General features: G+C 47.2%; 7 protein-coding genes across 8 annotated transcripts; 4 read left to right on the plus strand and 3 right to left on the minus strand.

The window, feature by feature from the left end:
* Positions 1–844: 844 nt before the first annotated feature.
* Positions 845–2672, plus strand: DFL_004269 (uncharacterized protein; the record flags this gene model as incomplete). The annotated part of the gene is made up of 5 exons (XM_067633334.1): positions 845–1068; positions 1144–1196; positions 1261–1429; positions 1486–2241; positions 2300–2672. 5 exons carry the CDS (start codon positions 845–847, stop codon positions 2670–2672), a joined length of 1575 nt encoding a protein of 524 aa, XP_067491514.1.
* A 1966-nt stretch (positions 2673–4638) lies between these two features.
* On the minus strand, positions 4639–6088 carry DFL_004270 (uncharacterized protein; the record flags this gene model as incomplete). Its single annotated transcript, XM_067633336.1, has 3 exons — positions 4639–5124; positions 5195–5631; positions 5713–6088. 3 exons carry the CDS (start codon positions 6086–6088, stop codon positions 4639–4641), a joined length of 1299 nt encoding a protein of 432 aa, XP_067491515.1.
* Positions 6089–6554: 466 nt separating this feature from the next.
* Positions 6555–8493, minus strand: DFL_004271 (uncharacterized protein; the record flags this gene model as incomplete). 2 transcript variants are annotated; one of them, XM_067633338.1, is made up of 4 exons in its annotated part: positions 6555–7235; positions 7293–8029; positions 8115–8122; positions 8210–8493. In XM_067633338.1, the coding sequence occupies 4 exons, from the start codon at positions 8491–8493 to the stop codon at positions 6555–6557; spliced, it is 1710 nt and encodes a 569-aa protein (XP_067491517.1). The 2 variants fall into 2 exon arrangements, with proteins under 2 accessions (XP_067491517.1, XP_067491516.1); XM_067633337.1 differs by having other exon boundaries at positions 7293–8122; positions 8193–8493.
* A 414-nt stretch (positions 8494–8907) lies between these two features.
* DFL_004272 (uncharacterized protein) lies at positions 8908–9498 on the minus strand (the record flags this gene model as incomplete). The annotated part of the gene is made up of 1 exon (XM_067633339.1): positions 8908–9498. One exon carries the CDS (start codon positions 9496–9498, stop codon positions 8908–8910), a length of 591 nt encoding a protein of 196 aa, XP_067491518.1.
* Positions 9499–10495: 997 nt separating this feature from the next.
* DFL_004273 (uncharacterized protein) lies at positions 10496–13423 on the plus strand (the record flags this gene model as incomplete). Its single annotated transcript, XM_067633340.1, has 8 exons — positions 10496–10546; positions 10668–11027; positions 11149–11410; positions 11476–12602; positions 12661–12780; positions 12833–13128; positions 13191–13356; positions 13418–13423. The coding sequence occupies 8 exons, from the start codon at positions 10496–10498 to the stop codon at positions 13421–13423; spliced, it is 2388 nt and encodes a 795-aa protein (XP_067491519.1).
* A 1828-nt stretch (positions 13424–15251) lies between these two features.
* Positions 15252–15842, plus strand: DFL_004274 (uncharacterized protein; the record flags this gene model as incomplete). The annotated part of the gene is made up of 1 exon (XM_067633341.1): positions 15252–15842. One exon carries the CDS (start codon positions 15252–15254, stop codon positions 15840–15842), a length of 591 nt encoding a protein of 196 aa, XP_067491520.1.
* A 1776-nt stretch (positions 15843–17618) lies between these two features.
* On the plus strand, positions 17619–24858 carry DFL_004275 (uncharacterized protein; the record flags this gene model as incomplete). The annotated part of the gene is made up of 4 exons (XM_067633342.1): positions 17619–17938; positions 18009–24080; positions 24407–24535; positions 24720–24858. 4 exons carry the CDS (start codon positions 17619–17621, stop codon positions 24856–24858), a joined length of 6660 nt encoding a protein of 2219 aa, XP_067491521.1.
* Positions 24859–24931: the final 73 nt, after the last annotated feature.

A 24931-nucleotide genomic window follows, 5' to 3' on the forward strand; every position in this document is an offset into this window, starting at 1 on the left:
ACCCGCTTTCGACTGTTCGGCCAGAGTAAGAAGTCTGTTACGCCGTCGCCCATAGCAACAGGAGGCACTACCATCATCACCACCATCATTACTATTATCGTGGTCGCCATAGCGAGAGAGCTTTCACCTCATCTCGCCTCCCTTAATCCTTAGTATATTAGGTAGTAACGGGGTACTAGTGTTCCTAGTTAGTACCAGGAAATTACTGAGAGACAGAGCCGAGAGAGGATAGCCTGCGCTCAAACATCACGGCTTCGCTGCTGTTATTTCCAATTAGGAAATCAGACCAGGCCGAAACCTTAGCAACCGGCTCCTAGCCCTGTAGCGACAACTTCTGCCCTGATTGGCTTGACATCTCGACTGCCTTCCTCTGGCCAACCTCAAAACCAGCCTGACATCCTCACAACCTCAACCTCAACTTCCTCTCTCCGTTCCCTATCAGATCACTTGCATCGCCATCTTCTCTTCGCCTTTACTAACCTTGCAGCTTAGCTACATCCCTTGGTGGTCTTCGTCCCGGTCCTTCTTCTTTCCGACTTGGACTGAACTGACCACCTTCCCTCCGAACCGTTTCGACAGAAGAGACTGGGTAATTGATATCATCAAACATCACCATTATCTTTGATATCAATTCGATTCTGGTAGATAGAGGAAGAAACGAGAGTGTATCGCATCTTCAACTGTGGACCAACATATCAAGCAATCAGCCTTCCTTGCTTGCTTTGCGCCAACAAAGCAACGTCAACAGTAACCACCCGGGTTACACATACATGCTGCCTGCAGACTCCTCAGTTATCAGATCCGAACATCACACACCACTGTCTAGTGTCTTCTAATGGCAACAATGGATTTCTCTTCTCCTCTGGCTGCTATCAGCCGCTCAGAGGGCAACTGGCTCGAACCGACTCCTCTCGGCCCGAGCTTCTCATTCGATCCAAAGAGTCCTTACACGCCTCGACTTGAAGTCAGCCAGGATTCATCTTTCTTCGATCTCGATATGAGCATGGAGGCTTCTCCTACAGACTGTCTAGCTGCAGATCTATCCCAAAACTTCCATATCGACAAGACGTAAGTTCACATATTAATTTGAGATTTATTCCCAATTAGACATCATTTCATTAACTCTCGATTGTTCATGCGTAGTCCTGCATTCCCTACTCCGCGACGCTCCTTGTTCTCATCATTCGACAATGCTCGTAAGTTCTGCTTCTTATAGAAGCCTAGCTGGTAGCCAGAGTTTATAGTCTTCGTCGCATACAGGTCCACTCGTCACAACTCCACCTCTTCCATCGTCGCCAGCATGCTCGGATATAATGGAGCTGAGCCCCTTGCCGCACAAGCCAGTCTTTACCAAGAATAAGTCGAAGCTTAGTGAGGTATCTCCGGTTATGGACAGCCCCTGCCAAATGCAGCGCAAACCAAGCAATGAGTAGGTCTAAGCCGACGGATAGTATACCACTAGTCCTTCTAACAATCGACATGTAGGCGCAAGAAGCTACTTCAACCACGTCGCCCTTCCCAACGTACCAAGACCTTTACGCAAAAAATCGTGTTGAAATCCGCTGGAGCCTCTAAGTTAGGGTTCAACGGTGAAGATGACGAGAAGCCATTCCAATTTGGTAATAAGAAGATATCTCCAATCATGGCTCTCGACGATATGTTCACAGCGTCTCCGGAGGTCGTGCGTGTCGGGTTGGGTCTCAGCTTGAATGAAAGTCTTGGTAAACCTCGTATGCCAGTCTTCAAGGACTTGAAGAGTCCCTCTGACGGCTCCCCATTGGCTGGAGCCAACCGCCGCACAGCCGTTCGAGACGGCCCACCGCGTAAAATGCCGTGCCGACGATCCCTCAGCATGTACAATAAAGCCGAGGATGTCATCTCGCCCAAGTCAAAGTTGGAGCCTAAGTTCTGTGTCGAGTCGCCCTCTCAGGTTGCTGCGCGTGAAAGCCAGGTTCTCCCATGCTTTGGAACTGAGAAGGATGTTCTGAAGAGGATCACTCGTGAGACCATGATTGAGGTTCTTGATGGAAAGTATGCTGAACAGTATGACGAGTTGAAGATTGTCGACTGCAGATTCGAGTATGAGTATGAGGGTGGCCACATTGCTGGTGCCATTAACATCAACAACACCGAAGATGTTGACAAGGTTCTCTTGTCCCTCAGATCTGAAAACGAGGCCGAAGCTAAGAAGACCCTCCTGATCTTCCACTGCGAGTACTCAGCCCACCGTGCTCCAAGAATGTGAGTTGTTATTCCTATTGTAAGACAACAATGGCCAAATACTGACATAGTCGAATAGTGCTCACCAGCTTCGATCTCGCGATCGCCAAATCAATATGCATCGTTACCCAACTTTGTTCTATCCTGAAGTCTACATCCTCGATGGTGGCTATAGTGGTTTCTTCGCTAAACATAAGGAACGTTGTGAGCCACAAAACTATGTTGGCATGGACGATTCTCGCCACAAGGCACTCTGCGAGCGTGAAATGGGAAAATTCCGTAAAGCCACCAAATTTGGCCGAGCACAGAGCTACACCTTCGGAGCAAACGTCCCCAATACCAACACTGACTCCCCGTCTGCCCGGCGTGCCCCACTTGGTCAAGCCTCCTTTGGTATGAACGGCGTTCTAGCACGCCCTCGTAATGAGGGCAAGCGTCATTGCTCCTATTAAAGAATCCGACAGGTGCATATCCTAGATGGAACTGCATGGCGATGGCGGCTTCTTTTCTTTGACGCCATTAGATTCAACGGCAGCAATACTTGACAACCACCTTTTACGACCTCAACACTAACGACTATATATTTGTCTTTCGGAATCACAACGGCATAGCGTTCTATTGCATAGCATCATTTCGGTTTTTGGTCAATTGGTTTCCCACTGGATATCCTAATTCCGGGAGACCACCTTTTATATTCTTTTTTAAACCCTTCCCCAATCCCAATATTTCCCCCCATCACCATCTTCCCCGGTATTTGGTTTTCTTTTTCTTCTTTTTCTTCTCGACGTTCATTCAGCGACACCTTAGAGTTTACGATTACGCGACAGTACTTGCCTGCGACGGAGTTTTTGGTATTTACAGCATCCTGCGTCGAACGAGTACTTAGCTATGACTTTATTAATGACCCCAACACCACACCCTATCACACTGCTCCAGCACATTATCACACCCCCTTCTTTTTACATGGGAAACCCCCTTTTCGAATTAACCACTTTCCGACAAATCATCGACTTCAACAACGACAAACACGCTAACCATACTACCGGAGGGAACTCGACTACTACTATCAGTCGAACGAACTCACGATCACCAGAGACTTCATTATTTTACTCACTACACCCCGAACTGTTCAATACGGTTTTTGAAAACCAGACCAATAGCTTCATCTGTCGAAGTTATCATTATTAGCATTAGAGCCCCCTGACAGAACCTTTATGTCTTGTTCTCTGGCAATCCCCCCCTCTATGCACAAATAAAAACACATAAAACCGGTTATAGGTATCTTCTTTTTCCTTTACTTGTCCGATTGTCTTTTGCGTTTGGAGTTTTCCACTGTCCAATTATTGTTTATGTGTCCTCTTGGTGTTCTTGGTCCTCTTTTTTCTTCCTCTTTTTCCTTTGTGCGCATTGGGTCTTTCTTTGGGTGATACCATTTTCTTCGTCTCATATTGGCTTTTTCTCCTGAACCTTTTTGAAAATGAAAGATGGGTTTAGTTGAAGCTTTTTTTGAGTTTAGTTTATTTTTATTACCCGGTTTTGAAAAACCCTATGCGTGCTATCTTTTTCTGCTCTAACTATTGCGGCAGAGGGAGCCTTTTTCTTCTTCTTTTTCTAACATATGTAGGCGGCGGACTAGTGATTTTGTAAGTGTGGGTGATTTCCTTTGTCAGATTTTTTTTTTTTTCTGGGTCGCGAAGAGAGAAAGAGAGAGCTGGATGGGTGATATCTAAACTACACAAGAAAAAACATATTGACGAAATGGAACGACCACACCTCTGGATCTCACAATTTTGGAGGTCTGGAGGGGTGCGTTGGGTTCGTTTTGGGTTATAAGTAACGGGGAGGGGATGATGAGATGTATGTTTATGATGAACAGGATTGAATGAAATTATTACTATTTATCTCCTATCCGGTCGTGAAGTAGCCATGGGACTTGGGTTGTGTATGGAAATGGACAAAGGCATGCCATTTAATAAGCGCTATAGCGATGCAATCCATTGGTTTTCTTATGCGTAGAGTTTTAATGTAAGCAACGCCCGGTGTAATAGAGTAGCTGTTAACCGCCTCCATGGTAATGCTGGTGACGAGACAAGGTAATGAAGATTTTGGATACACGAAAGTGACGCCTTTGGAGTATGGAGCCTACCCTCACCTTTCGCTGGAACGGCGAGACGACATTGCAAGTAAGAAAACAACAAGAGAAAAGGAACAAGAATAACCTGCGTATTATAACCCTTTAAAACACCCATCGCAGAAACAAAAAAAGGGTATTCACAAAAGATACCAAGAAAAACTTCACGTCAACAAGAGAAATATCGCCCTCCAGAAACCCCAAAGAAAAGAAACAGGAGAAGAAGAAAAAAAACCCACCCTCTAACCTCTAGTTACAGAGAACGCTTCCTCCAGGACCTGCTTTTGCTATTGTAAAGAACGCCCCTCCGCATCTGCAACCCCCTCAGTAGCAGTAGCACTCCCATCATTAGTAAGAGTCTCATCCCAGCCTCTCAACATAGAATTCCCAGCGACAGACTCCCTATCCTCAACCTTCCAAGCGCTCTCAGGTCCCGCAACCGGTAATCCCGTAAAATCGACTACTCCAATCTGTTTAAGCACAGAAGCTTGATCCCAATAGACATGTTCCGTGAGAACCTTCCCGGCTTTGATACATGCAATGATCACAATGGGGATCTCAACTTTGCGTCCTGTGGGTTTAACGCCGGGGAGCATCCAGGAGACTTCGGTCGTATGTTCGAATCGACAGATCATTTCATCGACTACACGGTCTACACCTACTGTGCGTGTGATTTGGCGGAGGGATAAAGATGGGGGGTTGTTGGGGATGAAGTATTCGTTGTAAAAGCGGTGGAGTTCAGCGTAGCCATTGCCGCCGGTCAGAGTTGGGATCTATTAATCAATTCCTTCCCTTTTAGTAAAATCCTTGAGGGGATTATGAAGATGAGTGGCATCGACTGACGTGGTTGACGTAAGGTTCTTTGACCATACTATCCAAAGTCTTATTCGCCTTCTTTGCAACAAAGGAAGCAAGCAAATGCTCTCCCCAGATCTCCTCCAAATCCACACGAGGCCCCAAAACTTCCCTTACAACTGCCAAAGTTCTTGTATGTGCCAACCCCTGGGCGATGGGGTTATAATTTATCGTCATCTTTTCAGCAAACCCTGGTTTGGCATTTTGATAGAGTTGGTATTTTAAAGAAGGGACTTTCCTTGTGATGTCGAAGTTGAATGGTTGAGCGTCTGGAACGTGGATGAAGATATGGCGGATTCGTTTTGGGTAATCGTCCGATGGGAAGGTGGAAGGAAGACCGGTTGGGTAGTAGCATATTAGAGCAGCGAGATTACCGACTGGGTATAATGCGTACTCTAGAGCGAGGGTCGCAGCAGCTCCGTAGGCTGTAAATTATATAACAACAATGTTCGACAATTAGATATTAAGAACTTAAATATGCACGATGACGTAGTTTGTTTAGTTACCAATGATACAGTATTTCTCACTGCTCTCGAGAGAGTCGCCAAGTAGTTCGAATGTATGAGAATCAGCCTTGGCGATATACTCGACTTCATATCCTTCTGACTTCCATTGTGCGAGTTCAGCGGGATCGAATTCGTTAGTATCGGCTGTGATGAAGATCCTGGGGAGATCGGTGTCCATGTTTATTGTGAATTTTCTGTAGTGATGCCTCTCGGAGAGTTGGAGGTGAAGAGCTTTATGAGGGAGAAGAGAGATCTGGATTCCTTTGGGGCTGGTGGATTTCCAGTAGCCGCGACAACAGCGGTGGTAGTAGTCGTGGGTTAGGAAGGGCCGAGGCGGGAGAAGAGGGAGCGGAAGTTGTAAGTTGGGGGTTTTCATTTTGGAGAACTGCGTTGAGGATGTTGGAATTGGGACTATCAGATTGGGATCTTATCTTATCTGATGGAGGAACAGGCCTCCAGGCTACAAGATTGCAGACAATGGAGGCCGGGATTGTGATATTCTTGTTCTTTCATGAATTTATGAGGAGGATGATGTAGAGGAAATGATTTTTCGAGGAGAGAGAGACTGGGAGTTATTATCAAGGTCCGGCTCCGGGTCGATTGGGATACCGCATATTTAGTGTATCTATGGGGGGCGGGGACATCGGGGAGACGGCTTGAAGCTCTCTGTAGCTGTGGATATTACTGTACTCTATACCTATAGTACGTGTGGAAGAAGGAGGAGGGGAGGGGAGTGTAAAGCTGTGAAGTATGTACAGCGCAGTCCTTCCTTTTATATACAAAGCATAGATACAGGCCTGTAAGTACTTAAAGTATGTAAGTACGTATACAACTATGGTATGTCATGGCATATCCTTGGGAATCCAGACCTCCTCGAAAGCCCATCTCTCAAGGTTAGTCATCGGTCTTCCCGCTGCTACTCCAAATGCCGCATCTCTAGCACTTCTTACACAATCGTTCAGTCCTACCCCTCCATAGCTGCTTCCCGCAAGTACCAGTTTCCCACCCATTTTGTCCATCAGGTCTTCGTGTGCCTGTCTTAATCTCCCCGCGTGTCCAACTCCATATTGTGGGATACAATCCACTTGTAAAGAAGCCATTGTCTCCGCTGGTTCTTCTGTTATTCCCAGATGTTGAAGAAGTACTTGCTTTGCCATTATGATACCGTCTTCTTGGGATGGGAGGGATGTGGCGTTGTCCCACCAGTGTCCGCCGAGCATGACTGTTACTTTTGTACCTTGACGTTCGTCTTGTTCTGGCATTGCGTCCGAGTCAAAGATTACGCCGAGCGCTCGGTGGGGGTTTTGTTCGAGTGGAACGGATTTGGGGATTAGATATCCAAAGCCGGAGTAGCCTGTCATGTTTGGTTTGTCGTAGAATAGGTTTGCGACCATGACTGTTACGCCCGTGGTTTCGGAGAGGGCGTCCGATGTCTGCGGTGGTAGGAGGTTGGCGGTTGACCATGCTGGTAAGGTGGAGATGACGAAGTCGAAGGAGTTGTGGGGTGAGTCGTAGCCCAGTACCTGATATATTTGTTAGAGTCAGCGCTTCCTACAAAGATCGTGGAATATGGTGTTTACCTCGACTTCGTTTGTTTCTTGGTTATATCTGAGACCATCAACTTTTACTCCAGTCTTAACCGTAACATCGCATTCCTCTCTCACTGCCTCCTCAATTCTCTTCGTCAGAGTCTCCATCCCGCCTTTGAACGAGTATATACTCGTCTTCTTCAACTGATTTAACAGCGGTGCAGTTCTGGAACCATACACCCCCTCCAACAACTTCTCCTCCAGCAACATCTCCTGTACACCCAACATGCCCCTCGTGATACTTCCGTACACCCTTTCGTTCCGGTATACAGTATGTAACAGCGCATCGGCGCTCAACTTTGCAATATCACCAGCATAAATTCCATGAAACACCGCAGAAGCAAGGTTATTCGTCAAATTTGCGCCTAACCTCCTTGTCAAAAAAGACTCCACAGATTCATCTTCAACATCTTTAGCCCTCCTTCTCCTGAATATTTCAGTAAGAACTGAAGGTATAGCACCCTTTAGCACGGGGAGTTGCAAGGCTTTAAATACACCTTGTACGGAAGATGGCAGCTCGTTTAGTCGTTTGTCGAAGTAGACGTATCGGTTTTTGGCGGCAGGGGAGGTTTTGGGAACGCTGAGGATTTGGGATTGGAGGGAGAGGTGGGAAATTAGGTTTAATGTTATGATGCCGTTGACAGTCCAGGGGCGGAGGGTACGAGGACCGGTTTCGAAGATTATAGAACCCTTTGAGGTTGGGATTTTGAGAGAGCGGATCCAGCCGCCTGTTCGGGGGGAGGCTTCAAGGAGGGTTATTGAGGTTTCTGGGGAGAAGTGTGAGAGTTGGTAGGCTGCTGTTAGGCCGGTTACTCCTGCGCCTGTATATCGTAAGAACTATGGTATTAGTATGAGACTCTTTTGGGGGAAAAGAGTTGGAGGGAGAAGAACCCAGAATCGCGACTGACTTGGGAGGATCCCGGTGCAGGTCGGGGTGCTGCTCGACCCCTCGATGCCATTCTTCGGAGATTCGGGGGATTAGGGATTCCACTGGTTCGTCACCCTTACGGCCCCAGAAGGAGCGGGTGAAGTTGTGGACGCGGTGGAGGCGGAAGGGTTTGCGACGGAGAATTGGGGGTTTCATGGTGTTTAGGTTTCGAACCGAAGTGGGACGGATGAGGTTGGAGTTTTCTGGTGCAACACGATTTATATTGGAAAACAGGGATGGATTGGTGATGTATTCGATGGTCATATTGGATTCATTAGATTTGTAAATTATAAATGCAGCATCAGATTACTTTATATGCTTCTGAGTCCGATAGCCACCGGTAGACACTTGCATGATACCATTGACAAATGATAGCCCTGACAAAGCAGATTAGATGGTGGGAGAGGCCTACTGGAATATCCAGCTCCACTTCAGAGTAGTACTCTCGGGGTTGAAGACTCCAGGATTCGAAATATTCGATCATGGTCTTCCTGCCATAGCTGTCGATTGTATCCGTCGACTTCCTCGTGGAAACTACGAAACGACGGGTCCGCCATAGAATAGCCATATTTAAGGGTATGCACCGTATGTGCGTGTGTGACACAAGCCAGTTCATACCAGAGTAGAGATTTTATAGGCTTAGAAATCCTCAAACTTCTAGCCTCATATCCTCACACATTACTTCTTCTCCCCATCACCCTTCAATTCCATCTCCGGCACCTCTTCTCCCTCTTCCCCCGGTAATATCTCAATATCACCATCACGATATTTAATCCCCTTCCTAATCTTCTCCCCTTGTTCCCTCATAATATCTTCAATTGTTGTCGGCTTATCTCTAAATATCTTCAAATGATCGGCGATGAGGTGTCGAACTTCGCAGCCGGGACATTGTATTAAGACTGTGCCCTTGTGGTAGGCTTGTTTTGTTAATTTGTGGGAAGAACGGTGGGAGCATTTTTTGCAGGTGAAGGTTAGTTCGTAGGAAGGCTTTTCGGCGAATGGGAAGGAGACTGTGGAGGATGGTGATGAAGATGAAGTGCCTGAGGGTGTTGATGGAGAGGACGATGATGAAGAGGGCGGTGGTGGGAGGATTGAAGGAGGGTCTGAGGGAGTGGAGTATTTGCGACTGAAGGAGGAGAATGTTGGAGGAAGGATTTTCGAGGTTCTGGAACAGTACGTTGGTGGGAGGAAGATGGGCTTGGAGAGAGGCTGCTGGAGAGATAGCCTGGCGAGTGGCCTGAGAATACGAGAGGATGTCGATGCCCTCATGGTTATATATAATATCGGTATTCCTATATCGAAGCTGGTGATGGTTGTTATTTCTATCAAGGATGATGGTGGAGAGTATGAAAAGAAGCTAAGAGGAAGAGAAGGATTAGTAAGGGAAGAAAAGCGGATGTGTTGTGATGAAGTTGGCTGTGTTGCAGAGTCTCAATTCAAGATGTTTGACTCTTTTAGATTTACCTGATTGGGCGTGTATATCGATCTCGAATGAAGCACGTTGTTCCGGCGGGATCGATTTAACTAGCTTCTCTTTGTCCTTTCAAGCTCACTGTTTTTCTAATTTCCTGGAAATTCTCGGGATAGCCCTCCTTAGTATTGGCAATATCGCCAGTTCGATATCAGACTGTCAATAGTATTATCGTTGGGACTTTACAGGGTGGTTTCTATTATCGGACCCAAATGGACAGGTACGGGTACACTGTTGATAGAACCGGCAGATCTCGCGTCTACCAAAAGCGCACTGGTTCCGGTTCCAATCCACCACCACTTCTTCATAATTACCACCAATCCTACGCTCGAATACTCCACCATCTTTTTCTGGCTGCCTGGACAGTCATTATTTAACACCGTAATACTATCACCACTACTATCTTCTTCCTTCTGGTCATCTTCTGGTCATTTTTTATAATTTGAATCGTGAGAGTGGCGGAAGACTGGTACCAATTAAGGTGCCTGCAACCTGGACGGAGCTTGCCTACAACTATCCTGGACTGGACAGGACTTGACGTCAAAGAGCTTTGCCCTAAAGACGTAGAGAGCTTCTTCGAAGAACAGCTCCCATATTCTTTTCTTTCGTGTTTGGATACAGTAAACGGCTCATTACCAGCTAGCTGCTTGAAATTATCACTAGCCTCGACTTCCTCTTTCCCGTTATTTTCAGCCTTCTCTTCGACTTCTTCGGATCCTTATTCGACTCCTTACCCTTCCTTGGAGTCCTTGGATACTCTTTTCTGGTGGGTTTCTGGCCTTCGAAACAATCAAAATGGCCTCGAAACTGGGATCCAGCCGAATCAAAATTAAAGCTCCTAGAAAGGTATGATCTTCCTCTAGCTCCCGTCGATTTTTTTTTTTTTGAATTTCAACTGCACATCACGAATATCATCACTCTTGATCTATTTTATCTAACCCATTCTCCTCCCGGACAATCTATATAGGGCATATCCAACGAGAGTATGCGATTCGACGATGCCTGGGCGCTGTTATCCGAAGCTCTACAGCAAATATATGAGCGAGATGCCTCTAACCTATCCTTCGAGGAGTTGTATAGGACGGCCTATAAGATGGTCCTCAAGAAGCATGGAGATCCGCTGTATAATAGCGTGAACAACCTAGTCAAAGCCCGGCTGCAGAGGGTAACAACCACACAGTTAAAGCCTGCCAGACCGAATTTCTCCCTTACGAGTAGTGATTTGGGGCGACGTGAGAGTGGGAACCGGTTCTTGGCCGCCGTTAAGCAGAGTTGGGAGGATCATCAACTTTGCTTGGGCATGATCACGGACATTCTTATGTATTTGGTACGTGTCTGTTTTACAAATATCGTCCTAGATGGGGGAAGCGGGAGTGGGGTGAAAGTTGGAGGGGCCCTCCTTTGAAATAGTTTGTAGATGAGCTAATACCTGCTTCATGGGCATTTAGGACCGTGTTTTCTGCAATGACAATAAGAAACCGTCGATCCAGGTCACTGGCATGGCACTGTTCCGCGACAATGTCCTTCGGAACAGAGACTACGATATTGGTGCTGATCTGAACCGGGTTATCCTTGAACAAATAAGGATGGAGAGAGATGGCGATGTTATTGACAGAGCCAGGATCCGTTCTTGTGTATACATGCTGGAAGGGCTGTACGAAACAATGGATGAGAGGGAAGATCAGAAGTTGTATCTGACAAAGTTCGAAGGTACTTCCTACTAAGCTCTAAGTGATATCCGAAGGGGGGATCGACTAACTAACAACCTTTCGTAGCCGAATTTCTGACTGCCAGCAACGAGTTCTATACTGACGAAGCTCGTAAGCTCCTGGAAGTTTGTGATGCCGCAACCTACATTGAACGAACAAATGATCGTCTCAACGAGGAATGGGAGCGTACACAGAGCACAATCTCCACGCTGACCGAACCCAAAATCCGGTCCATCGTAGAGAAACATCTGATCACCGATAACATTCGAGAAGTCATGCAGCTGGAGGCATCTGGCCTTAATTTCATGGTGGATAATGACCGCTATGAACAGCTAAAGGTGCTGTATAACTTGGTGCGGCGGGTGGATAATAGTGTGATCGAGATTAGGCGAATGCTGAAGGACCGGGTTGTCTATCTGGGGAGGGAGATTAACAAAGGTGTCTATAGTTTCAGGAAACCGGCCACTCCTGGGGAGGGTCCGAATGGAGAAGCTGAGGATAAGAGCGTGAATGCTGAAACGGCGATGGCTTTGAGATGGGTTGAGGACGTTCTTGCGTTGAAGGATAAGATTGATAAGATTTGGGAATACAGCTTTGCTACCGACCAGGGCATCCAGCAGACCGTTTCCAAAGCCTTTGCGGAATTTATCAACGAGAATAAGAGGTCGCCGGAGTACATTTCGTTGTTTGTGGACGAGAATATCAAGAAGGGGTTGAAGGGGAAGACGGAAGCGGAAGTTGATATGGTTCTAGACAAGGCCATTGTGCTCTTTAGATATATCCACGATAAGGATATTTTCGAGCGATACTACAAGAAGCACTTGTCCAAGCGTCTGATCCTCGGCAGATCTATTTCTAACGATGTCGAACGTGCCATGATTGGGAAATTCAAGGTTGAAGTGGGATTCTCATTCACTAGTAAGATGGAGGGTATGTTCAAGGATATGAACGTCTCACAGGATTTGACCACGGAATACAAGAAACATCTTGCCAACTTGCATCTCGACAATGACTCGAATATTGATCTGGATATCAAGGTTTTGACGTCGACTTTCTGGCCTTGGAGTTCAATGAGTGGAGAGACGACGCATACTTGCATTTACCCACCTGAATTGGAGAAGATTAGATCGTCGTTCCAGCAGTTTTATCTACGCAGACATAACGGACGACAACTCACTTGGCAGCCACAGATGGTGTGTATATATCGCGGAATGATGGCGGGGTGATTGTTGCTGACCTTTTTGGAACTAGGGAACCGCGGATATTCGGGCTACTTTCAAGAGCCGCAAGTACGAGATCAACGTTGCGACATACGCTATGGTTATTTTGCTACAATTCAATAACCCGAATGTTGAGTCGTTGTCTTATAATGTTTGTTCTTCTTATTTCCGCCGTCTGATTGAATTGAACTAACTCAGGGTAGGAAATCAAAACGTTGACATCGATCCCGGAGTCCGAGCTTATTCGCCATCTTCAATCGCTTGCCGTGGCTCCGCGCAGCAGAGTGTTGGTCAAGGCGCCTATGTCCCGTGATGTCAAGCCTACCGATAAATTCTCGTTCAATGCTGGATTCCAATCGAAGCAGTTGAAGTTTAAAATCGGAACCGTAAAGGGGGCTGGGAATAAAGTCGAGACGGATAAGGAGAGGAAGGAGACCGAAGAGAAGGTCGATGAGAGCAGAGCACATTTGATTGAAGCGGCTGTTGTTAGGACTATGAAGTACATCTTCCTTTTTAATATATGCCGGGTGAACGAGTGCTAATTAATTTTCTGGAATACAGGGCGAGAAAGTCGTTGAAACATGGTGATTTGATGTTGCAGATTACGGAGCAGCTATCGAAGAGGTTTATGCCGGATCCTAGCATGATCAAGAAACGGATTGAGAGTTTGATCGAGCGTGAGTATTTGGAGAGGGAGACGGCGGATCCTAATACTTATGTTTATTTGGTACGTACTTTCGAAACTGTGGCTGTGAGTATGGGAGGAGACTTGTTAACTTTTGGTGTAGGCTTGATTTCACGACTTAATGGAATGATGCTGCTTGTTAACATTTTATCAACGGGCGGCGTGTGTGCTCTTGATATCCTCTTTTTCTATTACCTCTCCCATACTTTACCTTTTTTCATAATGACAAGTCTTCCCTTTTATGATGGATCCAGCGTTGTTTCCTTCCTTCATCCATTCGTCCGTTTCCGTTCAGCTGGCGTTTTTCTTTTCTTTTCTGTTCAGTCGGAAACAAAAAAAAACCTATACATACGACCCTTCACCTTTCTCCTCCGCATCCCACCACCCTTCACCCCTTTATTTTATATGACATGATGAGAGGGGTCATTTCTTCTCTCTTGTTCTTTCCTTCTTTCCCTTTATCAACTGGAGTTGTAAAATGCTTTTTATAGGGTTTCTTTCTTTCTCTGTTTCTTTTTATTGTTGCTGCTGGAGGGTATATGTATGTAGGAGGGGTATGGTCTGTGTGACATATATGCTGGTGTATCATACCCGCTGCAGATGACCATTAGGCGGGATACTGGGTGTATACACAGAAGGGTGTTTATATGAATTACAAGAAATGAAATTCCTAGAGTATCAATATGACAAAGCTAGGCCATCTCTATGCTGTATAAAAATAAGAGTCACAAAACCCGGAAGTTGATGGGTGTAAGGTATATAATATAGGTGTATTTGCAGGAAATAGCAAAAGGGTTGGTCTTTTGTACAATGGTTAAGGGTTTTTATAAACAAGAAGAAGGTTTTGGTTCTATCAATTCGCTTTCCCGCCTTTCTCTTTCAAAAACGTATTTGTAGGTATGTTGTAGCTAGAGTATTTGATCGTTGGCATTGTTTACTCTTCGGATTGGATGTATTTATTACGGATATCCTGGAGATGGGGGGTTAGAGTACGGTCTTTGGAGATGGTGGAGTTGTGGCGTATGTACCTTCCATTGCCTCTGTTGGTTATAAAGAAGGGTTAGTATATGATCAGAATATATATATATATATATAGAGGGTAGAGGAACATACGCCTTGATTCTTCCAGTCCCAGAAACGTTGGGCGTAGATGTCGAAAGCACTGTTTGAAATCCGTTAGCCTTCCTTTCTTGACGTACATCGTTCATTTATGGTGTCGGTATGAGAATTGGGGTCGGAGTAGGGAGGTAGATAGGGATAGAAGAGGGTCGTACACATCGGCACCGAATGCGCCGGCAAAGATGACGCCAACGAAGGCCCAGTTCTTCCGGATGATGGTGTTGTAGATTGATGATGAGATCTAGTAAACCCCAATCGTTAGTCCCGTATATTGGAAGTGGGGTTGAGGGTTTGTCTAGGTACGTACCGGCATGGTGGGCGGTTTAGAAGGGGGGGTATGAGGTATGAGGTTGGAGGGTGGTCGTCGCGGGTGGTTTTGGGTTTTCGAACTCGGGTGTTGAAGGTCGGAATTTTGAGGTTTTGGGAGGGAGGAATGGGCTGTGTTTGATTGGGTGGAGATTAGATTAGATCAGATTAGATCAGACCACACCTTTGGTTCGGCTGACAGCTATTTCAGGGTTTTTCCTTTTCCTGAAAAAAAAAAAAAAAAAAAAAAAAGTCGGCTTGTCACCATTTACAGTAACCACGCGGGCGAGCGGCGGGAAGGGAGATCTTTTACGATTGTATTTTTACTACCCGCTGCTACTGTCGTTAGCGTATACGTATCCCATATCACGTTATAATTCCAAGCTCAATCGAATCCATCCCACCGACGACGTCACGAACGAAAAGGAAGAAAACTACTACTACAAAGTTCCAAGCTGCGAACCAACCAAACCACCCAAACCTCAAAATCGAGACCAAATCGAAAGCAAAAAATGTCAAACCCCAAAGACTCCAAAACCACAACCTCGGGCATCCAAACCCTCGAATCCGGTACCCGAGTAATCCCTTCCTCCACGAGAGCGGATGGTTCCACCCGACCCGAGAGACGTGTAAAACCAGGTTTTACACCTGCAGAAGATGTGGTGAAGTATCAGAATAGGACGGCCGAGGCTTGGAGGAATAGGGGCAGTGGTGGGGTGCCTGGGGCTACGGATGTTGTCGGGGAGGGTAAGGCGGGCGCGGGGAAGAAGAAGAGGAGGAGGGGGAAGAAGGGGGGTGCTGCTGGGGCTGGTGGCGCTGAAGGGAAGGATGAAGAGGGGGAGGAAGAGGGGGAGGAAGGTGCTGCCGAAGAGGCGGCCGCTGAGCCGGTGGAGAAGGAGGAACGGGTGGCTGATACCGCTGCTGTTTCTGCGGATGTGGAGAAGAAGGCGAAGGGGTTGCAGAAGAAGATTAGACAGGCCCAGGAGTTGAAATCGAGGAAGGAGAGAGGGGAGACGTTGTTGCCTGAGCAGTTGGATAAGGCGCTGAGGTTGGGAGAGCTGATTAGGGATTTGGAGAAGTTGGGGGTTAAGTATGAGGGATGAATGTAGGCCTGAATGACTGCATTCGAGGGCCCTGGGATGTCCGGACTAAGAATAGGATGATGATATTTACTCTTATCTTCTGGTTCTTATTCTTATTCTTTTTTTTGTTTGAGGGAGGGAGGGCTAGAAGGAGGGTATGATAGTGGATTTTGGAACTGCTCGGAAGATATCTAGATATCTTTTGAGCTGCCGATATTATCTATCGCCGAGACACTGGTCGGCCTGTCCTGTGTGGAATTCTTGGGGCAGACCGACGAGCGAAGGGGCAGACCAGCCCCCGGGAAGGGTCTGTGAGAACAACGGTGGAATGATAGGGGTTTGGAGGAGGAGTCTACAATAAGGTTGCCCGACGGGGGTTACCTGCGACACCCTTATACACTCAATTGCTGAAGTATACGCATCAGAACTAACGGGAGCCCACGAGGTTGACGACAGAATATATATACTGGAGATTGGTTTTTTGCAATTATTGGAAGTCTTTCTATGGTTACAATTGTGCAGGACACAATTTCAAATTGATTAATCGAGTACATAGAGGTCTAGATGTATCCATATCAGTATCTCAATGGCTCTATATCTCTGTATCCCAGCTTCGAATATCGGAAGGCCATTGCTACTGGGTATTTTGATATCACATATCATATATGGAACGGATCCTGCCTGATATATCGATATGCACAGGCCGTGAACCAAATGATATCAAGACATGCACCGCCGTTATACGTTACACGAAATGCACTGCCGCCCTTTTTTATATTTTATATCTCCCAACTGGAGTGATACAGCATCGATATCCCGCGCTTTCGTCCCCAAAGGCTGTGGGGTGACAGATCCCGACATTACAAGAAAACGTCGGTACGTATTATATGCAACGGATGGTACCGGACCATGCACGGATTTGAGCCGTGCATGGATCTGGACCTAGACTGGTAAGCTTGGGGGCGTCGGTTCGGTGCAGGGCCCAATGACAGGATCCGTGAGCTGGCTAGCTTATATTGATTCCTCCCTGTCTATTACATGTGCATGAAGCCTCGAAATTAGCCTGGCAGAGATTAGGATCCAAAGAGCTCCACCCGCCACTTCCATCCGTTAATCCATTCGTACATATGTGAATTTTTCCGCCGGTGGAGTGATTTCCTATACGATAGTTAGTGCAAGTCGAGCGTAGATGTCGACAGCACGGGCAGCTTGGTCAAGCTTTCGTTGAGAGCTGACAACAACAACCAAACCGCCACCGTCAACCATCACCATCACCATCACCCAACCTTTCATCCTCTTTTGCTTCTTCTATTCAGCTTCGCTTAAACGAGCTTGTCTCCACCTAACTCAACTTCGCTTTTGATACCGATTACGAATAAACGGCAGCTGCCTGTAAGACGGTTGCTTCTTGGTACGTTTCGATTCGTTTCTCGCTGCTTTCCTGAGCTCTACTTGCGACAAAAGTGCACACGCTGCTGCCACTACCCGTTGAATCCTGGCGACCTTTCGACCTGACTCGAAAACCCGAGACAGCACTATGTCATGTCCTTTGACAGATGAAAACACCACCCCTCATTCTTAATCCCTTCACCTATTCATACCTTTCTTCTCTTCTCGAACTATTTAAGAGCCTGAATACTGATATTTTCCACTACTTGTAGATACTTCTTCCGAGCTCGAGCTCTCTGAAATGCCCTTATCATTTCTGTCCTAGAAAGAAGAAAAAGAAAAGCTTCATGATCACGCGAACTCCATCACCCTGCGAAGACCCATTGTATCATTTTCACATCCAACACCATGCTAACCGACTTCGCTTCCTCCGACCCTGTCATCTCCCTCACCCGAGTTTTACGCGACTTACCCCTCGTTCACGAGTATAGATACACCGAAGATGCACGCTTACGGCTTTTGGAAGAGCTGTTCGCCAGTCTCGCCGGTAATAATCAGGAACACATCAAGTTATTCTTTCCCAATGGAATCCCTCCGAGGACAGGCAAAGATGCTTGGAATCTAAGTAAAGCACAGGGCGCCGTTGAGGGTGCGGAGTACGGACCCGCGGCTAGAGGGAAACCATGCGGTCATATCTTCAAAAATGGCGAAGCTACTTATCGGTGCAAGTAAGCTTATATATTTCCCCTTCTCTTTATCTCGGACAGCTATCTGATTTATCATTCTTTTATAATTTAGAACCTGCAGTCTCGACGAAACATCCGTTCTATGTGCCAAATGCTTCGAATCTTCCGACCATAGGAATCACAGCGTTTTCGTCAGCATTAGTCCTGGTAATAGCGGATGCTGCGACTGTGGGGACCGTGAAGCCTGGCGAAGAGACGTAAAATGTGCCATCCACACCGCCTATGAGAACCAACAGTCTGCCAAATCTCCCATCCAACAACTACAACCCCTCCCAGATGCGCTTCGAAAATCTATCCGCGATACTATTGCCCGAGCTCTCGATTATCTATGTGACATCATCTCGTGTTCGCCCGAACAGCTACGTGAACCGAAGTCCGAAGAAAAAGTCAGGGAAGATGAGGAGAAATCGCGGTTGCAGGCGAAATACTACGAGGTTGCCGAGAACGGGATGGAATCACCGGAGTTCTCGCTGATCCTGTGGAACGATGAAAAGCATACTGTGCGAGAAGTTCAGGATCAACTCGGAAGAGCTTGCAGGAAACCGAAGGACTGGTGTTTGAAACGTGCCGAGGAGACCGATTTGATCGGACGCAGTGTCGTTGACTTTAGTATCGATATTTCGGACCTTCTTAACAAGAGCAAGATTATCGAGAGGATAAAATTGACGATGACTCTTCGGTCTGCGAGGGATACTTTCAGGGAACAGATGTGTGGCACGATTATTGAGTGGTTGGTGGATATCGCAGGGTGCGCGGTGGGCGATGATCCTGATATCTTGAGGAGGACGATCTGTGAAGAGCTTCTTGGGGTTTGGAGACAGGGATCCAAGGCATGGAACATTGAGGTTGGGATGAAGGGAATCGATGACCATGAGTACGCTGAGAGTCAACAGACCTTGGAGTATGCCCAGAGTGTGATGCAAAGCCCGGAGATAAGAATGCTACGAGCGCAACAGGAACAAGAAGAACGGGCTGCTCGTGAGACAAATGGTGAGGAGGAAGAAGAGGAAGAAGCGGCCGAGGAGAACGAAGAGAACAACGAGGAGGGAGGCGGGGGTGATAATATGGAGGTTGATGGGGGAGAGGGAAGCTCGAATGCACCAGCTGCCGACCAGGCCACCGATACGGACGGTGATATTGCCATGTCTGGGGAAGGCGCTGGTGCAAATGAATTCCAATCGGAAGCCACTGTCCCATTCCCACCCCCCTTCGCACCCAGCATCCCTCATACACCTGGCAAACATCACAAGCGTAAAGAAGCTCGTGGGAAGCCTGGAGCGCACTGGCTCGAGACCACACACATACCGCACAAGACTACCCCTTACTATGAGGACCTTAGACAGCGCGTGAGACTCGATTGGCTCATCATGTTCGATCTGAGAATGTGGAAGAAGGCTAGAATTGACCTCAGAGAGCTTTATATCGGTACAGTAGTCGCGATCCCCCAGTTTAAGCGGATCCTGGGCTTGAGGTTCGCTGGCCTCTACACTATTCTGAGCCAGCTCTACCTCATCGCCGACAGGGAGCCGGATCATTCCATTATCAATCTCTCATTGCAAATGCTTACCACGCCATCAATTACTGCGGAGGTTGTCTCTCGAGGAAACTTTTTGACTAGCCTCATGGCGATTTTGTATACCTTCTTGACGACCCGCCAAGTCGGACATCCTGCTGACGTCAATCCTAATGCGACACTTGCCTTTGATACGGGATCTCTGACCAACCGGCGAATGTATCATTTCTTCCAAGATATGAAATATTTGTTCGGGTCGGATTCGGTGAAAGAGCTTTTAAGGACACGAGTTGCACCCACACTGCAGTTCTTGGATCTTGTTAAGCTTCACCAGGGTATCTGCTACAATAACAGAGCCATCGGTAGCCATATAGAGTATGAGTCGGACGCTTGGATCTGCGCCAGTCTTATTACGAGGGAGATCAACAAACTGTGCCGACAATACGCCGATGCTTTCAGGAGGCCGAACGCTGGCGGAGATCAGCATTTGGCCGATGCTATCAGGCTAGTGGCTAAGGTTACTACTAGGCATGCCGCTGGTATGGAAAGGCAGAGGTTTAAGAATGCAGAGATCAGGGATGACGTGGATTTCGTCCACAAGGAGGTCCCGGAGGGTGAAGAGAAAGTGATCGGGCTTGAAGGGTTTGATATGGAGTCTGATGAAAACGGGGTCGTACCTTTGTATCGCATCGTTAAATACAAGGTCGAGACCGAGGCTATCAGTTTCCACCATGCTATGCATTACCTTCTATCCTGGTTGATTGAGTCTGGGAATGGGATGGATAATGAGAAGCTTAGGACTCTACTCAGATTTAGGACCGAAGACCTCAGCGTTCCTGATACCTGGAAACGAGACTTCGATCAAGAAGATTTCCTAGCGGTGCTTTTCGACTACCCTCTCCGCGTCTGTGTTTGGCTGTCGCAAATGAAGGCGGGGATGTGGGTCAGGAACGGGTTCAGTCTTCGACACCAGATGAATACCTACAAGGGAGTTTCGCAGAGGGACCTCACTTACAACCGCGATATCTTCATGTTGCAGGTCGCTTCGGTGGTAATTGAACCTGCTAAGTGGCTGCTTACAATTATCAACCGATTCACGCTTGATTCCTGGTTCAGAGGAGACTTCCGTGCACCGCCAAATATCGACGCTCCACAGCACTTGGACTTGGTGGAGGATCTTTACCTTCTACTTATTTCTCTCCTGAGCGATCGTCTCCTACTGATCTCGCCTGACGAAGAAAAGGACATCCCTACCCTGCAACTGCGTCGAGAGATCACACACGTCTTGTGTTCCAAGCCATCCAGCTTTTCGGATATTTCACAGAGGATACCGGATAGACTCCTGGATTTGGAGAATTTCCAAGATGTGCTGGCGGAGATGGCTACTTACAAGCCGCCAGATGGGTTGAGCGACTCTGGTATCTATGAGCTCAAGGGCGAATGGAAGGAGTACATTGATCCGTATATCCTCCAGAACAGCAAGAACCAGCGAGAAGAGGCCGAGACAATCTACAAGAAGCATATGGCCACAAAGTTGGGTATCCCGGAGAAGAACGTAGTTTACGAACCTCGTCTCAAACCGATACAATCTGGCGCATTCACAGGGCTGGCGAATATCACGAAAACCAAGGTCTTCACGCAGATGGTATATTTTGGTCTGTTGTTCGGGGCTATACATAAGATTGTCAACCCTGTGATTCCGGATACGAGAGTTGATTCTTACATGCACGCTCTGCTTTACCTTGTGCAAATTGCCATTGCAGAGGATGATTCGGCTGCTGGGGCGACTGAGGGGTCTTTTGTTTCCTACGCTCTCAAGGTGAAGGCCGTCCCACTTAAGGCTCCTTCCCCTGAAATATTGGAGGTGATTACGGCTGCTCAGAAAGAAACGATTGAGAAGGCACCGACTGTTGCGCAGCTTCTTTATAAGATTAAAATTGATGGGCTTCATGAATCTTGCGCCGCGATTATCGATATTATCTTGAAGCGGATGCAAGAGAAGAAGCCCGCCGATTACGCACCTTTGCTTGAGATTGAAAAGCAGATCCACGAGAAGGAAGACGAAGAGGCGGCCAAGCGTAAAAAGGAGGAAGATGAATTTGCAAGAAAGAAGGAGCTGGCTAAACAACGCCAGGCGAATATCATGGCACAATTCCAAGCTCAGCAACAAAGCTTCATGCAAAATAACTTCGGATTTGATGCCGACGACGACGATCTGAGCGATTACCCTATGGATGAAGATGCGCCGGGTGTCCCTATAAAGCCTACTTGGGAGTTTCCCACCGGGGATTGTATCATGTGTTCCGAGCAGTTGGATGACTCCAAGGCCTTTGGAACGTTTGCGATGATCCAGGAGACAAATGTCCTCAGGCAGACGAATTTGAAAGATTCGGATTACGTTTATGAGGTTTTGAACACCCCGGAAAATTTGGATAGGTCTGCTGAAGGTTTACGACCCTTTGGGGTTGCAGGGATGAACCGCGATTCTGTCAAGAAGCTGTCAGAAGATGGTAGCGAAATTGTAGTTACCAGGCAAAGCCTCGGAAAGGGTTATCCTAGAGCACCGGAATTCACGAGATTAGGACCGGTTGCTGTGGGCTGTGGGCATTTGATGCATTACGACTGTTTTGAGTCGCATATTGCATCTGTTCAACGACGCCATCAGCACCAGATCTCCAGAGCACATCCTGAACGGTTAGAGATGAAGGAGTTCTTGTGTCCGCTGTGTAAAGCTCTCGGCAATGCTTTCCTGCCGATTATTTGGAAGCCCAAGGTCGAGGATCCCATCGCGGAGGTTGTGGCTACGAAGAACGATTTCTCGACATGGCTGTCGCAAGAAATTGCACCTGCGGTGCTTAGACTTGAGAAGGAGAAGGCGACTGATAATAATGATACGGGATCACTTGGGAAGTATAAGGAGCAGTTTTTGGGATATGGGACTGCCAATTTCATCGATGGGATTGCGACAAAGTTAACACCTACTGAAGAGCCCGAGGAACCAACTCCTCCTCCTGCTCCACCAGTTGAGGCTACACCGTCGACAGAGTCGGCTACCGAGGAAGAGGCAACACCTCTTCCACCACCTGTTGTCGTTATCCCTGTCGGTGGAGCGATCACTATGGAACAACAGCTTGCGATGTTGCAGACTCCTGTCCCGCCAGCACAGATACCCGCCGCCCAAGATCCTGTCGTACCGCCGCCTCCACCCCCTACCCAAAGTCGGGCGTCTGATCGACCAACTATCGAGGTTGAAGCGATATTCTCAATATACAAGCGTATGAGAGATACGTTATATCTCAATAAGATCAAGACCAACAGGCCGCTACCGAACGAAACCACCAATCCATCGAATGACTTACACTCGGTTGATGCGCTCATGAGGATCCTTGGTTTCACGATCTCTACAACAGAAATTTGGTTACGCGGCGCGGAGCCTAGACCAGGGGCCAACCTCATTGAGAAAACACCGGAGCACAACCTCAAGTATTTGCGAATACTCGCTGAGAGCGTCTATTCATACGTTGTGTTTGGCGGCCTCAACGATGAGAGCTCGACTGCTTTGCAATACAAGGAGATTCATTTGGATCAGATGGTGAAACTGTTCGTAGGTCACCCAAAGATCTATGGTGGCGACAACATCTACCAGAAGCATACGCCTCTATTTTCAGAGGATGTCTTTGTTTTCCTGGCAGAGTGTTCGCTGTGTTTGTGTCCTTCTCTGAATGTGGAGTTCAAACACATCATGACACTGTGCTATATTGCTGAAATTGTCAAGACTATCCTGGTCATCAGCAAGAGTTGTGAAGCACTCGATCTCAATGCGGAAGATGGAGCCAAATTTGCAAATATCGCTTCGCAATTGAACTATTCAGCACAGGATCTCGACAACTTTAGGAGCTTTGCAGAATTTGCCAACGCTGCCGGTGCGGATCCTGAAGCCGTGAAACGGAATGTATCGCCTTCGCCAATTTTGTTCAGACATTTGATTTCCAAGTACATCAATCCTTTCCTGCGAAAATGCATCTTCTTACTTTATTCGCGATACATGGTTACATTCCCACACGACGACAGCACGAGTTTCGAATCTGAGCATGTTCGGCTCACGAGGTTTCTTGGCCTGCCGTCTTTGGAAAATGTGTTTTCACTCCACGCCCCAACTAAGGACGAAGGCACAGAGATCATTCGGTCAATGATTGTGGGTTGGTGCAAGCACTGGCGTCTTTCTATCAAAGAAGCTAGGCGAGAAAAAACCGAGGAAGAAGGTGCCGTAACACCAACAGCATCGACGCCTACACCAGGTGCTGTCGCTGTTCCACCCCTTGAAATTAATACTACCACCCCCACTACCGCTGCGCCTACTACTTCCAAAACCGAAGATGAAGTAGAAAGTCCAATGAAACTCAGCCATCCGTCAATTTTGGAGTTGGTAGGACTCCCCTTACACTACGACACGCTTGTCGAAGAGGCGATGAAACGAAAGTGTCCGAGGAGTGGGAGGGGGCTGAGCGATCCTGTGGTTTGTTTGCTGTGCGGGGATATATTTTGCAGTCAGAGTTTGTGCTGTATGGATAGTGGGACGAGACATGGTGGCGCGAATCAACATTTGAAGGTGTAAGTGGTTCTTTCCTGTTGTTGGTCTTCCTTTTTTTTTTTTTTTTGGTCGTTTTGGAAGTTATAGGGATTTTCGTAGTCTGGATCAAGCTATGTACGCTGGAAACTCTTCTACCACTCGTGTAGCGTTGAAGAGTTCGCAGTTAGCAAGTACTGTTTGCTGTGCCCAAAAAAGAGAAGCTCGAGACGGCTTATTTTAAGGCTGCATTATGTTTGGTCATGAATTTTTCTCGAACATAAAGCTGTTGGAATTTTTTTGCATTACAAGCATTCAGAATTGAAGGCAAAGAGCATTAATAACTGACCTCTTCTGGAATGAAATCTAGGTGTGGCAACAACATTGGCATTTTTATCAACATACGCAAGTGCCACGTTCTCTACCTGCACAGCGGCTACGGAGCCTGGGCTGTTGCGCCATACCTCGACAAGCACGGCGAGGTTGATCCAAATTTAAGGTTAGTGGCTACTGTTCCGTTTCGAGATCCCTGTTATTCAAATTCTGTCTGTGGAACCATCAAATTGTTGTGTTTTCTGCGTTGCCGCAACGCAACTATTACAACAACTTGGGCATTTGAATTACCATTCTGAAACCGCACAGCGTGAGTTGGGTTTAATTCTAATTTGCTATTCTATTTGCAGACGAAATCGACAGTTGTTCTTGAATCAGAAGCGGTACGATGCGCACTTGAGGGCATATTGGTTGCAGCATTTGATTCCAACGGTCATTGCGAGAAGGTTGGAGCCTGATTTCAATACCGGTGGGTGGGAAAGCTTATAAAGCGGAGTGGGTAGAATGAAGAGAGAATCGAGGAGTGTTTCGGAAAGAGCCTTTACAATCAACTATGTTTGGG

This window comes from Arthrobotrys flagrans (assembly GCF_004000055.1).
Source record: "Arthrobotrys flagrans strain CBS H-5679 chromosome Unknown unitig_0, whole genome shotgun sequence".
In the NCBI taxonomy this organism is placed as follows: domain Eukaryota; kingdom Fungi; phylum Ascomycota; class Orbiliomycetes; order Orbiliales; family Orbiliaceae; genus Arthrobotrys; species Arthrobotrys flagrans.